General features: G+C 63.3%; 2 protein-coding genes across 2 annotated transcripts; both read right to left on the bottom strand.

The window, feature by feature from the left end:
* Window positions 1-93: 93 nt before the first annotated feature.
* Window positions 94-4,937, bottom strand: SASH3 (SAM and SH3 domain containing 3). Its single transcript, XM_018083263.1, has 8 exons — window positions 4,833-4,937; window positions 2,538-2,633; window positions 2,157-2,306; window positions 1,806-1,956; window positions 1,584-1,732; window positions 1,253-1,459; window positions 854-1,004; window positions 94-752 (listed from the first exon to the last, which is right to left on the bottom strand). The coding sequence occupies exons 1-8, from the start codon at window positions 4,884-4,886 to the stop codon at window positions 565-567; spliced, it is 1,146 nt and encodes a 381-aa protein (XP_017938752.1). The 5' UTR covers window positions 4,887-4,937; the 3' UTR covers window positions 94-564.
* A 724-nt stretch (window positions 4,938-5,661) lies between these two features.
* XPNPEP2 (X-prolyl aminopeptidase 2) lies at window positions 5,662-11,927 on the bottom strand. Its single transcript, XM_018083255.3, has 21 exons — window positions 11,777-11,927; window positions 10,936-11,009; window positions 10,734-10,844; window positions 10,591-10,654; window positions 10,304-10,408; window positions 10,077-10,163; window positions 9,826-9,972; window positions 9,622-9,723; window positions 9,430-9,511; window positions 8,867-9,062; window positions 8,632-8,721; window positions 8,420-8,529; window positions 8,256-8,333; window positions 8,115-8,186; window positions 7,953-8,013; window positions 7,718-7,787; window positions 7,489-7,593; window positions 6,746-6,805; window positions 6,496-6,572; window positions 6,285-6,383; window positions 5,662-5,984 (listed from the first exon to the last, which is right to left on the bottom strand). The coding sequence occupies exons 1-21, from the start codon at window positions 11,820-11,822 to the stop codon at window positions 5,778-5,780; spliced, it is 2,043 nt and encodes a 680-aa protein (XP_017938744.3). The 5' UTR covers window positions 11,823-11,927; the 3' UTR covers window positions 5,662-5,777.
* Window positions 11,928-16,967: the final 5,040 nt, after the last annotated feature.

Below are 16,967 nucleotides of genomic sequence, written 5' to 3'. Positions count from 1 at the left end.
TTCTTCTTATTTTTTTCTTCTTATTTTTTTTTAATTTTAAAACAATGAAGGAAACTTAATTGGTTTGAAAATGGCTGAGCTGTAGCCCCTGCGTGTCTGTGCTGCCCCAAGCCAGCTGCCTTTTCCCCCTTCCCTGTGCCTTTCCAGCCTCTCCATCTCACACTTCCAGAGTGTCTTAGCTGCATTATTTGCATCCTGCTGCCCCCCATGGTGAGTGAGGAGGGGTCTCTATGTGCCCATGCTGAGCAGTGACAGTGAAGACTTCATTTGCCTGCAGGCATGGCTCCCGTCCCCAGCTCCCTCAAGCCTCCTGGCAAATCCAGGAGCAGCAGCCCATGCCTGGAGCACGGTGCCCTGGGGTGCCCAGAGCCCCCACATCGGGGCAGCAGTGCCAGGTAGCACCATGCAAAATGTCCTGGGGGTACAGCACCTGCCTGTGGTGCCGGGGCCAAGCTGGGCCCTGAGGTCACGCCGCTGGGGCTCCTCTGTCCCCTGCCAGCAGCTGTCCCCTCTGGTCTGTCCCTGCTGCCAGGGCCAGAGTGGGAAGCAGCAGTGCCAGTGGGCTCAGGGGGACTGTGCCATGGAGAGAGCCCCCAGCTGCTCCTCAGGACCCCCCAGCTCGGCCTCCTCCCGGCTGCCATCCAGGGTCTCCGATCCCTCGAAGCAGCCTGAGTCCCGGGGAATGTCCCCTTTGGGCTCCGAGGGTGATGGCAGGGCTTCAGAGCTGTCACCATCCTCCGGCTCACTGGCTGCTGGGAGAGGGACCGAGGCATTAGTGGTGCTGCTGGGGTGCCCAGCAGGGGGGACTGTGGGTGGTGGTGGGGGTCTCCCACTCCCTCCCCGGGGCTCTTACTGTCGTAGTCCAGGAGGAGCTCGGCAGCTGTCAGCAGCTTGGCGCGGTGCTGGGGGTCTGTGATGTGCAGCTCATTCAGGTGGGTCTCCTTCAGCTCCTTGAAGTCCTCCAGGGTCTGGTACCCATTCAGCAGGAGGGTGGGGATGTGTTCCTGGGTGAGGGATGGTGGGCAGGGATGAGCAGGTGGCTCCCCTGGCCCCCGGTGCAGGTCCATGGTGGGCACTTGCCCCCACATCACCCAGAAATGCCCCATGTGTCCCCTCTGTGCCCCTGGGGTACTCAGTGGAGGGACCCACAGGGATGGGGGATAGTGAAGGGGAGCAGAGAGGGGGTGGTCCCACTGCTGGCACCCTGGGCACGTGCTGGGTGCCACTGTTCCCCATGGCTGCCATCCCTCACCTGCAGGTTGATGCGCTCCAGCAGCTCATGGAGGGTCTTGGGCTTGAGGCGCTTGCTCCGGCTGGAGCCCCGGCTCCTGCGGGCAGGGACTGTCTCCTCAGGGATCACATCCACATAGATGAACTTGAAGGAGCCCACCCTGTTGTTGAGCAGCCCAGTCCAGGTGCCCACAGGCGGCTTCTCGATGATGCCAATGATGTCCCCTTTCTGGGCCAAAGGAGATGGGATGGCAGTGGGTGCAGGCTTGGGGACAGCTGGGGAACAGCTCTGCCTCAGGAGGGTCCCCAGCCACCGTCCCTCCCTCCCTAGGGCCGCAGTGGCCGTGGCTCACCCGCAGCTTCAGCGAGTCCTTGTCGTAGGGGCTGGGGGTGAAGTCGGTGTGGACGCGGGCCCGGCCGCAGAAGGGGCCGGCGTAGGCTGGGACAGTCTCCTCCAGCTGCAGGCTGTCCCGGGGACCACCAGGGCTGGGAATGTCGCTGCCTGCAGAGAAGAAGGGGATCAGGATGTGCTCTGCTGGGGGCTCAGACCGGTGTGCTGCTGGGGCTGGGCTCACCGCTGGACATCTGGCGGCTGAGGGGTGGGCGCCCGTCCTCCTCCTCCTCCAGCTCCGGGTACGACAGCGGCACCTTGTCGTGGCTCCGCTCCTCTGCGCTGCCGTCTGGGGACAGCGGGCACGGGGACCCCTCCTCCTCCACCTCTCCCTGCTGTGGGGACCGGGGTCAGGCTGGGGGAGGAGGAGCTGACCCCCACTCACCTGCCCATGTCCCCCATACCCCCCACTCACCTGCCCATGTCCCCCATACCCCCCACTCACCTGCCCATGTCCCCCATACCCCCCACTCACCTGCCCATGTCCCCCATACCCCCCACTCACCTGCCCATGTCCCCCATACCCCCCGCTCACCTTGCCCTCGGCCAGTGCCTTCACGGCCATCCTGCCCATCTTGCGGTTCATGGTGCGGGAGATGACCGCCCGCCACTTCCTGCCCAGCTTCGTCCCACTGCTCCGCGGGGCATCCTCAGGGCTGGCACTGCTGGGATCATTCTCAGGAATCTGCCAGAGGGATGGAGAGTGAAGGCAGAGCCCTCCACCCCAGCGGGGTCACACAGGGCTGTGAAACCCCAAATCCCACGCGTGCTAGAACATGGGCTGCTCCATGGCATGTGGGCCCCTGGTAGGACCAGGAGTTTGGGGAAACCAGCTCTGAAATAGGCTGGGAAGGGGATCCCAGGGGAGGAGGGCATGTCAAGGGGTGCTGCTGCCCTGGGGAGGCTGGGAACTCACATTCTCCTCCAGGTTGAACTCCTTCTCGCTCGGCACGGGGGAGCTGACCTTGGACTTGGCAAAGTCCTTGAAGCTGCTGGAGCGCTGGAGGGAAAGCTGGGGGCAGGGGGAGGGGTGTGAGAGGGGAGATGGAAAGGTGTGAGGGCTTCTCTCTGCACCCCCTGCCCCAGCTCCCGTCCTCCCTCTGGGCTGCTCTGCCCATCCCAGGGTGATGGGAGAGTTTTTTGGCTGGCACAGTCTCCCCTGTCTCACCCCATTCCAAGAGCTGCCATGTGCTATGAGCCTGCCAGACCAAGGAAGCAGAGCCCTGGTATTGCTCTCAGTGCCTGTGCAGCTGCTTGGCACAGCATTCCTGGGGCAGGGATGCTCCGGTATGGAGTCTGGCACTGCCAAGCTGGGAGCAGCCCAGGGCTGTGCCACGCTGCTGTCCTGGCACATGGGCTAGGCACGTCTTGGGGGAACACAGGGCTCTGCAGCACCCACAAGTGGGCAGGCAGTGAACGGCTGGGAACATGAGAGCAGCCACGTCCCTGCTTCTGCCTCCGTGGTCAACTCCAGGACTGAAAGTTTCCCGTGCTTTCTGACTGTGAGTGTCCCCCACAGCCCAGAGAGCACCCTCAGCTGGCTCAGTGCCATCTTTGCGCCAAAGCCATCGAGGCAGATTATGAATCTCAGTCCTGCTGCACCCCTCTGCCCCTGCTCCTTCCAGTCTTCCCTGTGCCCCCTGCCTGCCTCCATCTCCATGTCCTCTGGTACCTGTCCCATATGGGAAGGGTTTCTCCATGACAGGAGCGCCCTTGGTGCCAGCCAGCCAGCCAGCATCCCAGCACAGCCACACGGTCCCGGGTCTCCCTCATCCCTGGATGCCAGAACTCCGTGTTCGGGCCGGGTGAGCTCGGCTCCCACTGCCGGCAGGCTCAGAGCAGGCACCGCAGCTCTCACTCTGCCACCACCACAAACAGCGATTTCCGTTCTCAAGCGGCTCTGCCGGCTTTGAGCTCCTTACGAGGCCCTTCCTGCCCCTGCTCAGCCTGTCCCGTCTTCATTCTCCTCCTCCTCGGCTCCACCGAGCATCCTTCAGCACTTGTTTTTGCCGTTCCTTGCAGAAGGCTGGCTCGGAGTGGGACACCCAGAGCACCCCTGCTGGGGCTTTACAGGGCAGGGCCAGCTCCAAGTGCATCTCTGCTCCCACCCCAGCACCCCGAACCCACCAGACCCAGGAGCGTTGAACCCCCAGGAGCATTCCCTTCAGAGATAAAACAGCTCCAAAGCCAGGAAAGCTGCTGGCCCAGCACTGGAGAAGCCCTGGAGAGCCTGGCAGTGGGATGTGAGCCAGGGAGGCCGGGCTCTCCCAGAGCACAGCAATGAGAGGGAAGTGAGAGCGTCTGTGGCTGGGCAAGGGCAGGGGATGCCCACTGGGACCTGCCGGGCTGGATGGGTCCTCCCGGTGCAGCGAGGGGGACTTCACCCAGGTTTCCCGTGGGAGCTTCCCAGCACGGATGAGCTGCCATGGTGGGATGTGTGCCTGCCGTGGGCAGGGCCCTGGCACCAGGCACTGCCCTGCTCCCCACGGTGACCTGCCGATGCTGATGCCAGCCCAGCAGGGCTTGGCAAGAGCTGAAGTGCCAGCTGGTGTGAGACCTGGTGCAGGGGGATGATTGTGGCCCCCCCCCCGGTGACTCCAGCCTCCAGACAGGTTGTCAGGGGGTGGCACACGGCCGTGCCACGCTGGGGGCTCTCAAGGGGCCACGGTGCTGGCAGCTGGTGCTGCTGTGGCTCCCACCTCAGAGCGGTGCTGCCAGAGGAAGCGGCCGACACGTGACAGAGCTGCAGCCTCGACCGCAGCACCTTGCTGGGCTGGGAGCTGCACACCCGGCACCGCCGCGGCCCCCCAGGAAATGGCAGGCGGCCGCCCACGCCGTGGGGAGGCCATGGAGAGTGGGGGCCACAGCCCCCCCCAGCAGAGCCCCGCGGGTCCCACCGGCACCCTGGCTGGCGCCCATGCTGATCCCGGGGACCGTGCATCCCAGCCACCCATCCCACCAGGATGCAAGGCAGGGTGGGAGCTGGGCAATGCCAGGACTACGCACTGGCGAGGCCACAGTGGCTGGTGGCAGCAGGGACAGAGGGATGGCAGTGCCGCTCCCACGCTGTCCCAACCCCCTGGGGCTCTGCCCCAGCTCCCTGGCACCAGCCCTCCTGCTCAGCATCCCATGGCAGCCCAGGCTTGGACAACTCTGGGTGCGCAGGGACACCCGCGTGTGCTGAGGGCACCTGGATGCTGCCAGCACTCACCTTCCTGTGTCCTGGCTCCTTGTCCCCGGCGTTGGAGGGCTTGCGGCGCAGCATGGCACTGGGGCCAGAGGGCACAGCGCTCGGCAGCACCTCGGCACGTCCCGTCCCGCGGCACCGGCACCGAGCCGGGAGCGCACAGGAAGCCGGCGGTCACATGAGAGGCGCTTGCAGCCGTGCTTGGGGCGGCTGCCGGGGCGCGGGCTGGGGCAGGAGGAAGGAAACTCTCCACGGAACTGCTGCCCTGCCCGGGGCCCCCGGCGTGGGGATGGTGCCCGCGCCCTGACACCCCTCGGCCATCGTGCTGCCCCCCCGGTGGTGTTGCCCATGCTGTGCCTCCCCTTGGCGATGCTGCAGATGGGCACAGTGTCCCCCCACCCCCTGCAAAGGGTGACAGTCCCCAACCCCTCTGCCGTGCCCTCCCCTGTGCCTGCTCATCCTGCTGGCACATGATGGTCAAGCCCTCTGTGTGACACTTGGTGTCTGACATGACCCCTGTGTCCCCTGCATCTGTAAGTCCTCCCGGCTTAGCATCACACCCAGATGGGACACGCTCTTGGTCACCCCACTGCTGGCACCTGTGGAGATGTCCCAGGTCAGGCTGACTGCCCTGCACCCTCTCACTCCATTCCTCCATCTTTTCCCCAGAATTACAATCTGCCCAAATCCATCTCCCCGCTGTTGGTATCGGCTTGGCTGCCCCAGGGTAGGGCAGGTGGCACAAGCAGGGTCACAGGAGTGTGGCTGGGGGCCATGTGGGGCAGTGCCCCAGCCCCACACCTGCTGGTGAGGCACAGGCAGCACACCCGGCACAGCAGGGCACAGCCCCCGCCCGCGTTGCTCATGTTTAATCACAAAGGAGCAAATAGAACAACAAAAAAAAAGGAAGTGAGCACAGGGGAAGAACCAGCTGCGGCAGGAGGGGGTGGCGGGGGCGTGGATGCAGGGTCAGGCCTGCAGCCCACTGAGCAGCACCGAGAGCAGCGAGGTGAGGGCCAGCATGGCCGTGGTGGCGGTGGTGGTGACGGCGCTGCCCACCGGGAAGGGCTCGATGCTCTCCTGCAGCCATTCGTACTCCTCCTGCAGCTGCTGCCGCTGCAGCTCTGGCCCCACACGCTCACGGATCTTCTTGTAGTAGGAGTTCAGGTACTGGATCTGCAGCCAGGCACGGCAGGGGACTGGAGGGGGGCTGCCCTGGATGCTGCCACCCCTTAGCCCCTTTGGCCCTCCCCGTCCAGCTGCCCCACACCCCAATCACCAGCCCCACCTGCAGATCCTGTTGCCCCTCTCCATCCACACATCCATCCTTGCTCCATCCTCATTTACCTGCTCCAACCGCACGCCATGGTCCTGGCTTCCTGTTGCATCCACTTCCCAGCCCCTGTTGCTCTCCCCAAACCCCAGCCCGATGTGCTGGCCTCACATCCCTGCTCTGCCCCCCGAGCACCCCCATACCTGCTCTGAGGACAGGAGGCTGAGGTCGATGAGGTTGCGGTCGTAGGGCACCAGGGACACCACCTCAAAGGTCAGGAAAGGCTTCTCCTCGCTCTGGTACTGCCACAGAGACATGCTGTTGGGTGCCCCCAGCCCTGCTGGGGGGGCCCCCCTGACTTGATGCAGCTCCCCATGCTGTGCCACCCCTGTCACCCCGGCCCCACTGCCCTACCTTGGTCTGTGCCTCCACCACGAGGGCGATGTCCTCAATGCGGATCCCGAACTCACCGTCCCGGTAGTATCCAGGCTCTGGGGGCCAGGAGGGCACTTGATGAGCCTCCAGCCCCAATGGCTCCCCTAGCCCACTCTAGCAGGGCCAAATCTGACCCCTGAGTGGGGCCAAGTGCTGACACCCCCTCTCTGGTCCTGGGGCTGGGGTTGTCCCGGACGGCTGAGGCACCATCCGTGTTGGTGGGACATACCGATGGAGGTGAACATGCCGGCCGCCAGTGGCACGTTGTTGGACTGGAAGCCCACAGGCCCTGCAGGGACATGGGGTGGGTAAGAATTCCAGGGACAGTGTGTGCTGCAAGGACACTCCAGCAAGGACCAAGGTGCCACACCAGGGAGAACCACGGGGCCAACACAAGGACCATGGACAACCCCAGCAAGGACCACATAGTCACCAAGGCAAGGACCACTGGATCATCCCAGTACGGACCACTGGATCATCCCTGCAAGGATCATGGGACCAACCTGGCAGAGACTGTGGGGACATCCCAACAAGGACCATGGAGCCATCTAGGCAAGGACTACGGGGCCATCCTGACAAGGACCATTGACTGGATAATCACAGCAAAGACTGCGGGACCACCTTGGCAAGGACCATGGGGCCACCCTGGTAAGGACCATGGAACTACCAAGGCAAGGACCATGGAGCCATCTCAACAAGGACCATGGGGCCACCAAGGCAAGAATCATTGGATCATCCCAGTAAGCTGGATGGGAGTCATACTGGATGGGAATCACACTGGCAAGGATCATGGAGTCACCCTGGAAAGCATCATGGAGTCACCCTGGAAAGCACCCCAACACACTGCAGGTAGAAGACACCCCCAGCAAGAGGCTCCACTGGGCAGTGAGTATCCCCCCACTGAGCTCCTGTCCTCGTCCCTGTCCCCACAGCTCAGCCCACATGCCCAGCGCCAGTGCTGGTGCCACCTACACTCATGGACTGAGAGGAAGTTGCCGATGCCGTGGCCGGTCCCGTGGCCGTAGTTGAGTCCCACGTCCCAAAGTGCCCGGCGTGCCAAGGACTCCACCGTTCTCCCTGGGGAACAAAGAGGTGGGTGGGGTGAAGGCCAACAAGCTGATGGGGCCCCCCTGCTCTCCTGCTTCCTGTGCCAGGGTTCCTGGGCAGGGCTGGGCTATGCAATGCCAGGTTTGGCACCCACCTGCTGTGTTGGATGGGAAGACGAGGCGAGAGAGGTCGATGTTGCCCATCAGCACACGGGTGTAGGCTTCCTGCAGGGGCACGGGGGGGTGAGCACAGTGGTGCCCGGACACCCACCCTGGCACATCCAGCCCTGGCTGCGACCGTGGTGCAGAGTGCCACAGGGAGTCCTGGGCAGTGCAGGGGGGTCCTGGGCAGCCAAGGGGGGTGCTGGCTGACACAGGAGAGGTTGGTACCTTCTGGAGTGGGGTGGGCTGACCCCAATGCACTGTCCGAGTGATGTCTGTTGTCCCGTCCCTGCAAAGGAGGGATGTGAAGGAGGGTGATGCAGCCACAGGGGCTTTGGGGGCCCCTAGATGTGGGGCTGGGAGGGGGGGTCTCTGCTAAAAGCTACTCACAGATATTGCCCTCCAGTGTCAAAGAGGTACATCTCGCCTGCAGACAGTGTCCGGCTGCTCCCGTTGGAGGGGCTGCAAGGGAAGGGGGTTAGAGCTCTCTCCCAGCTGCCCACTGCCCACCACCCTCTGCCCTGGCCATACCTGTAGTGGGCCAGCGCCGCGTTGAGCCCACTGGCCGAGATGGACTGGAAGCTGGGCCCGTGGCTGTGCTGCTGGGCCCTGGAAGGCAGCAGGGAGGGAGGGAGGTGCTGGAGGTCCCCAGCTACCCTTTACTGGGCAGGGGGTGCCGCGGGGGCAGCACTGACCTGCGGAGGGCATCGATGTGCTGAGCCCCTGAAAACTCATCCACCTGCCCCTGCGGGACCGTCTTCTCCAGCCACAGCAGGTACTGGATGACAGCCACGGCGTCCCGGACCTGGGGGTGCCCCGGCGGCACCGGGGAGAGGGCATCAGCACCCGGCGTCCCGCAGTGTCCCCGCCTTGTGCAGGGGGCTGCGGGGGCGGGCACAGCCCTTACGTGGGCGGCTCGCAGCAGCTCCTGCTCCTGGGCGTTTTTCACAGCCTTGGCCGTCATGACAGGCGAGTAGCTCTCCTCCAGCAGCTTTTCCTGCGAGGGCAGGCAGGAGGTGGCATGGCCACCTGTCCCCTCAGGCCCCAGGGGCGGCCACAGCGCGGTGGCACGGGGCCGTCCCCAAGCCTGCGGGACCCGCGTGCCCCACGGCCGGGCTCAGTGCCGCGGTGTCTGTTCCCACCTGGGGGATGATGCCGTAGAGGCCGTAGGTGGTGTACTCGGTGCCCAGCCACACGGTGACGTCACCGAGGGTATAGTTGCGCAGGTGGGCGCTCACCTGCCCGTACTCCCGCAGCTCCACACACAGCGGCCCCGGGCAGCCGGAGCTCAGGGACTCCCGCGCTGCCGCCGACAGCCGTGACCCCTCCACGAACAGGCTGGGGAGGGAGCGGGATGGGGGGGGCACAGACGTGGGGCGGGCACAGACGTGGGGGGGTCACCTGCTGCCCTTGGTGCCCCCGAGCCCAGCCATTCCAGCGGAGAGGAAAGGGCTGGGGGGCTCAGAAGTGATGCTGGGCTGGGAATGGGAGGAGCCCTCTGTCAGGCTGTGCGGGAAGGGAGGGTGTGGTGCCCCAGGGTGAGCTGGGAGAGGGGACATGGATTGGAAGAGATGTGGGGCTGGGGCCTGAGGCAGCGGGGCTGAGAGGAGGATCAGATGAGGGCCAGCTCAGGAAGGGAAGGGTGGAAGGGTAGTGGATGATGAGCCCCCTCCATGCCCCGTGCCCACAGGGAAATGCCGGCCACCTTATGCTAGTGTTGGTCAGGAGGGTGTAGGAGTAGAAGACGGGGTTGTAGGGGATGTCATCTCCACGGAGGTTGAAGAGCCCTGTCAGGAACGAGACCTCTGCACCTGTGACTGCCACTACCTTCCCAGCTCCGGGGCTTTGAGCCCAGGGCACCTGCCATGGCATCCTCCACAGCGCCGCGGGTACTCACAGGCTGTCTCCTCCAGCCCTGACAGCAGCACTGCCGTCGGGCGTCGCACGTGCTGCTCCATCTGCTGCCGGATCCCGGCAACCTTCTCCTGCCAGCTGCTCCCTGGGAGTGGGGCAAGTGATTGGCTCGGTGCAGGGACCACCACGGACGGCCCTGGGCTGGGGGTGCTGCAGGTGAGCAGCTGTGGGGAGGCCAGCGTCGTACCTGTGAATGCTGCTGGGAGGCTGTAGATCTTGCTGGAGGAGGGAGAGGGTCTCTGGTCACCCCACACCTGATCCACGAGGTTGGTCTCGAGGGGGAGCAGGGTCCGGCCGGAGCCGTACAGAGCCTGGCTGTAGCTGTTCCAGGTGGCTGGGGGGGGAAAGAAGCAGCCCACATGTGGGGAACCTGGTAAATCCACACCCTGGGGCTGTCCTCCTGTGGGCAGGGTGACCCCCAGTGTCAGCCAGCCCTACCGACAGAGAAGAGGAAGGGGTCCAAGCTGATGTTCCCCCCTACAGGAACCGCCTCCATGATCCACATGGCAATGGACTCGATCCAGGCTGCAGGAGAGAGCTGGGTGGCACTGCGAGGACACACCGTGTCCCAGCCCATGCTGAGCCCAGAGGAGGCTGTGACAGGGGCTGGGAGGGATCCTGGAAGTAGGGGGACTCAGCAGCCCCCCATCCTGCCCCCCACTGACTCGTCCTCTGCAGCTCCCAGTTGCAGTCCAGCTCACGCTCTGCCTGGGTCCAGTAGCGGCTGTCGGTCCACAGGGCAGCCTTGTCCTGTGTCACCACGCTGGTGCCTGCGACAGGAGCGGGGGCTCAGGAATCACCTCTTCCCCCCTCTCTGCAGCTGGCAGGGACTCCTGGGGGCCCTCAGAGAGTGGGACCATGCCCTGCCCATGGATCCCCAGGTATGAGGACTAGCAGGAAGGCAGGTGCCAGCCTCCCAAGCAGGGAACCCAGGGTTGCAGGGTGCCCTCACCTGCGGAGCCGGTAAAGCCTGTGAGCCAGCCCAGCCGGGCATCCCGCTTGGAGATGTACTCGCTCTGGAGGGGGGATGGAGCTGTGAGAGGAGGCTGTGGATGCCAGCAGGGTCCCCGGGGACACGGGGAGCTCCTGCCTTACCATGTGGGCATCCGTGGAGGGCACGATGTAGGCATGGACGTCGTGGGCCCGCATGGTGTCCCGCAGTGCCGCCAGCCGCGCCGTCGTGTTGGTGGCCGTCGGTGGCAGGTACTGGTGGCACAGGGGGACATGTGCTGGGACTGGGGGGGGACAGTATGCAGGGGGTCTCAGGAACAGGGAAGGGCAGCAAGGCAAGGCTCACCGGTGGGTCCGTGGAGCAATCCCGGATGTCATTCCTGGTGGAAGGAGCCTGTGGCACCCACCCTGCGGCACAGCCTGTGGGTGCAGCAATAACCAGGAGCCTGAGGCTGCAGCCTGGGGGCCTGCTGGCCCCTTGCTCCAGCCCAGAACCGCACCAGGCAGCTGTGACCCTCATCCCCAGCTCCAAACACCAGCTAGACCAGCTTTGGGGCTTTTTGCAGAAACCGGTTGTCCTGGGTTTTAGTCCCAGGAATAGTGGGTGGAAACCAGCACCATTGCCCGGCTAAAGAGGAAGTAAATCTCCCAATGCCCATGGCCCAGTGGGATCATCACGGGGAACAGCTGGTGCTCACCATACCCAGGAGCAGGTGAGCTGACCCAGAGCATCCCAGCACTCGGGGTGTTGGAGGAGCCCCCTGACAGCAGTGCCATGCCCAGCCAGACCTGGCCTCTCCCCAGGGCTGCTTGGCACCAGGTGCCACCGCCGGCACCGCCACTCCCTGGGCTCTCCATCACCAGCTGGTGCTTGGCTCTTCACCTTGGGCTAAGGGCACCCAGCTTGGGTGCATGGGACAATGCAGGGTGGGGTCACCCTAAGCATGGGGGGGGGCCTTGGGTGCCTGGTCCCTGCACCCTGGGGGGCTGCTCCTTACCCGAGCCCATGGCTGGGGCAGGTGGGCAGGCTGAGCCCCTTGCCACAACCCCGTTTCTGCCCCAGGGTCGAACCCACCCCTGCTTCACCCAGAGCTGTGCCTGGGACATCCTGCACCCTGTGTGCCTGGTTCCTGGGGGTCCCAGACATGCCATCCCACCCCAGCACCCAGCTCACCCCTCTGGCATACCGTGGAGCAGGAGTGCCCAGGCTGTGATCCAGTGCAGGGCACACATGGCTGCCCTGGCGGTGCCCAGCAGGACGGGGAACCAGGGGACAATGTGGGTGACAGGTCCCTCCTCCTGAGTCTTTGCCCCGGGGCAGAGGGATGGGGGGTGGGACGGACGAGGCCCCAGCGGATATGGGGGTTGTCCTTTGCATGGAAAGTGAATCCCGCTGCTAAATAAAAGCAAACAGCAAAATCAGCACAAAGTCCAAAGATCCTGCGGGAGCAGAGGTGGGAGCATGTCAGCTCAGCCTGGCACAGCCTGGCAGCCAGGGAGAAGGCAGGGAAAGGGTTTGCTCCCTGGGGAACCCCTGTTTCCTGGAGCCATGGAGAGCTGATGTGGGGTCCCTGGGGCAAGGACCAGCCACGCCCTGAGCCAGTCAGCCCCCTGAGCCATCCCTCCCCCTGGTGTGGTGCAGTCCCCACCCCGGCTCCCCAAGGCTGGGGCTGACAGACATGGTGTGTGTGTGGGTAGGTACCCCATCACCATTGCCAACCATTACAGCTGTTGGGGGGACACAGTGCCCGTCCTCCTGGTGAGCAGGGCTGGGAGCTGGTGGGACAGCCGGTGTATCACTGACACCCACCCCGGTCTGTGGCTCCTGCAGCCAGCTGGGTGATGGGAACACACAGTGTTGTATCCCCTAACCGTGGCTGGGCCCCTCATTTTTTGGCGTGGCTGTTTTTCTACTGCAGCTGCAGTATAGGTGTCAGCAATCCTGCACCAGCACAATTCTTACTCCAGGGAAAAGCTGGATAACACCAAGCAACATGTCAGTGCCTATCCTGCTATCACCCCAAACTGCTGCACCCCTCTGGCAAGGCACATGCAGCATCCTGCAGTGGGTGGGAAGGAGCCAATATCCCCAACAGGAGCCCTGAGCTCCCAGGGATGTGGGACAGGAAGGGGATGGGAGAGGAGCAGGGATGGCATGGCAAGAGTTCCCATGGGGTCCAGCTGGATGTGGTTCCCCCACCTGCAGACGGTTTGGAGGTGGTGGTGCAGGAAAACCCAGAGTGCTTTAGGGAGAGGACAGGTCTTGCTGGGTCTCCTTGGCGTGAGGGAGCTGTCTGGGGGTCAAACAACATCTGATATGGGCACCCATCATCTGACACGGGCACCCATGGGCTTCAGGAGCAGGGACAGACACGCTGCTGCTCTTCCTGCTCTGTCCATTCCTGGTCATGGAGTAACATGGAAAACCACAGGACAGAGAAAGAGTCCAGAAGGAGTGCAGAGAGATGGGGCCCCAGCACATGAGGTGCCACGTCCCATCTTATAGCTTGTGCAATGACATGGAAAAGGGACTGGACCTGGGAGAGACAGATGTCTGAGCCCCGTTCTGTGGGGGGGGCAGGAACACGCACGAGGCCTTGAAAGGGAGAATGGGGTGATCTCAGTGCTGGTGAGAGCACATGGTCCTGCTGTTGGAGTACCAGGGATGATAAATTCAGAGTGCTCAGTGGGTTGGGTTAGAGACACCGGCACAGGGCATGTTGGCCATGTGCCAGCATGGAGCAGCCCCGTGCAGGGAGAGAGGAGGGTGATGGCTGAGCCATACAGGGGGGCACCAGCACCTGTCCACAGCCCAGGACCAGCAGCCACTGCTGAGGCTTCAGAGGGACCTGTGCTCCATGGGAGGATCCTGCTGGGATGTGCCCTTTGTCCCGCCAGGCCCATCAGCTCCACACCTTGCTCATCTGCCTTGCTAAAACCTCATTATGTTCGTCATAATGAGCCTTGACCCCAAGGCTTGTCACTTTGATTACACAGGTTCTTCCTCCAGTGCCTTTAATGACTCTGGTTGTGGAGAGAAAGTCTGGATGAGGGCAGAGCTGCTCCCACAGGTGCTGGAGGTGTCCATCCCTGGTATGGACATGGACCTTCAGGGATGAATGCACGCCCCAACCCAGGATAGATCATAGAGTCACAGACTTATTTGGGTTGGAAGGACACTAGAGTTCCTCTAGTTTTAACTCCCTGCCATGGGCAGGGATATCTTCCACTAGACCAGGTTGCTCCAAGTCCCATCCAACCTGGCATGGGGCAGCCACAGCTGCTCTGGGTAACCTGTGTCAGGGACTCACCACCCTCACAGGGAACAATTTCCTCCCTATATCAAATCCACAACAACCCTCTTTAATTTAAAACTGCCCTGCCTTGTTCTGTCACAATGGGCCCTGCCAAAAAGTTTGTCCCCAGAGACTCACATCCCCACCCAGGTCAGGGCTTCCTGGAGCACTCCCTATGGGATTGTTGCTCATCACAGCCCATGAAGATCCTTGGGATGTGACCCCCACTTCCTGGGCCAGGGGTCCCTGCACCATCTCACCCCAGCTCTCACGGGCTCAGCCTCCAGGCCAGACACAGCCAGCTCTGTGTGGGACCGTGAACTCTCTGAGCTGCTGGCCCCTGCCAGTGGCACTTCGTGGCCTGTTGGACAGACAGGTGTTTACCCTCCTACTCTGGCAGTGACTGTCCAGCTGTGTCCCCCCATCACCCTTCCAGCTGTGGCACTGCAGGGATTGTCCGGCTGTGTCCCCACGCTGGCTGTGTCCCCACACCACCTGTCCCACTGTGTCACCACACCGTCCGGTTGTGACCGGGTCCGGCTGTCCAGCTGTGGCACTGGGACCCTGCTCACCACGAGGTGGCACCAGGACTGCGCCGTGGAGCCGCACAGCCCCCTGTCCCGTGTCCCGCTGTCCTGTCCTGTCCCCTGTCCCTGCCCAACCCGCAGCTCTGGCACCAGCAAAGCCGGGTGGTCCCACAACCATCCCATCCCTCGTGCTGAGCCCTGGCACGCTTATGTCATGAATGCTCTGAGGCTGCCCGTGTCCAGCATCACCCTTTGGTTCCCCCTTCTCAGAGGACCCCAGGAGAGGGTGAAGGGGGGTCCCCAGCAGAGGCAGGACAGGGACAGGAGAGAGGGGAGACAGGGTGACCCCAAAGCTGCTGTGATTGCTATGGCAGTTTCCCAAGGATGTGATGCAGTGCCGTGGGGCCGGTCAGGCAGTACTTTGCTGCCATCCTGCTTGTCAGTGACACATGCTAATGCTGTTCCATCCTCCCTGCCCGGTCCCTGCCCAGGCCCGGGGGGGGCTGCACCCCTTACCCTGCGGCTGCACCCCACTCCCACGGGGTCCTCATGGTGAGGGGGGGGTCCCCGTCCTCTTATTCCCAGCATCTGAGCTCCACTTTGCAATGCCATCATCCCTGGTGCCACCCCCAGTGTCATTCCCAACGCCACCATTCCCAAAGCCACACCCAAGAGACGGTGCCGCCGTTGTCCCGTCCCCGTGGGCACGGTGGCTGCACCTCCCTCCTCCCCACCCAGCACGGGGGTGGGGTGTCACCGGCCGTCCCTGGGGACCCCCGGGGCCGCGTGCCGTGCCGCCCCGGGCCAGCGTCAACAGGACGAAGCTCCTCGGCGCGTCCGGTGGGGCCCGACCCTCCCGCGGGAGGTTTCCTCGAAGACGAGCCAGAGGAAGGCTTCGGGGGGACATCCTCCCTTTGTGGGCTATTGTTGGCCTTCCGTCACCTGCAGAGGCCGCGGGGTGACTCAGGCCGGGGTGACGCGCCCGGCAAACAGGACGCGGGGCGGGAGGGTGTGCGGGCGCAGGAATGCGGAAGCCGGCGGTGGCACCGGGATGCTGCCAGCATCCCCGAGGATCCCCCGGCAGGCAGGGTCTGCCTAACGGTGCCTGCCCAGGAGGTGGGCTGGGGGGGGGTCTCCGCTGCACCCCAGAGCCCAGCAACTGGACTGCAGGAATGGGGTTCCAGGTCCTGGCCCCCCTGAGGGGAACACCCCACTTTGGGGGTGCACAGCGCGGGAGGGGAGCGGTGACCCTGCACTGCGCATGCAGCAGGGGCTACAGGAGACCCTGGCAAGGAGGTTTTGTCCAGGGGATGGGAGGTGCAGCCAATAGGGCTGGAACAAGCGCAGGGATGTCCCCCTCTCACAGTACCTACAGATGCATGTGGGGCTGTAACACGGTACCCACACACCCAGTACAGCTTCTCCTCACCCCCCTGCCCCACAGCCCCTCTTACAGCCCCCCCAGCCCATCCTCAAAGCCAAACACACAGTCACCATGTCCAGCCGCTTCTACAGCCCCTCCATACACCCCTCTCTGTCCCCACACCCTGCTGTCAGGGGCTGTCCTGGCGTGCAGTTGTACTTGTCACCCACCTTTTGGAGGGGTGATGTCACCCACCTTGTGAGGAACTGACCCTGACCCCCAAAGCCTCTGCATCGCCCCCTCCTCAGCTGGGCAGGGAGAGAAAATACAGGGAAAGGGTCGAGATAAGGCCCAGGATGTCACTCACTAGATACTGGCACAGGCAAAACAGACCCTGTTTGGGGAAATTAATTGAATTTCATAAAATCTCACAATCACAGAATGGTTTGGATTGGAAGGAACCATGAAGATCATCCAGTTCCACCCCCTGCCATGGACAGGGACACCTTCTATTATCTCAGGTTGCTCCAAGCCCTGTCCAACGTGGCCTTGGACACTTCCAGGGATGGGGCAGCCACAGTTTTAAGGGTAACCTGTGCCTCCCCACCCTCACAGGGAAGAATTTCTCCCAAATATCCGATCTAATTCTCCCTTTTTATTTATTTATCACTAATTTATTTATTTATCTATTTATTTATCACTAATCAAATCAGAGTAGCATAATGAGAAATTAAGCCCCTTAAGCCCCTTCCCCTCACCCTTCCCTTCCTTTCAGGCTCAAATTCACTCCTGATTTCTCCTTCTCCTCCCACCCCTGGAATAGGGGCTGGGGCAGTTCATCACATGCTGATCCCTCTGTGGACACCACCTGGTTAGGAGGTGCAGAGGGGCAGGGGTGGAGGGAGTCTGTGGGCATGGAGGAGCCAGGACAGCCCCCTGCCCCCTTGGGTGACATGGGAAGGGGTGGGTTGGGAGGGGGGCCTGAGCCAGGTGAGGTGGAGAGTCCCAGGGTCCGAGGGCCAGGCTGGAAGGGGGGTCCCAGGGCCGGGAAATGAGGGGGCATCCTGGATGGAGGCTGTGCAGGGATCCTGAGCCAGGCTGGCAGCAGTGTTGGGGTCTGGGGGACAGGCTGGAGKGGGTGTCCCAGAGCCAGTCTGGGTGAGGGGTTCTGGGCCATTCAGGGTGTGTGGGT

The sequence above is a fragment of the Manacus vitellinus genome, unplaced genomic scaffold, assembly GCF_001715985.3.
Source record: "Manacus vitellinus isolate BGI_N305 unplaced genomic scaffold, ASM171598v3 scaffold_62_pilon, whole genome shotgun sequence".
Lineage (NCBI taxonomy): Eukaryota > Metazoa > Chordata > Aves > Passeriformes > Pipridae > Manacus > Manacus vitellinus.
The sequence above is the reverse complement of the archived record's forward strand: the minus strand, read 5'-3'. Positions and strand labels throughout refer to the sequence as shown.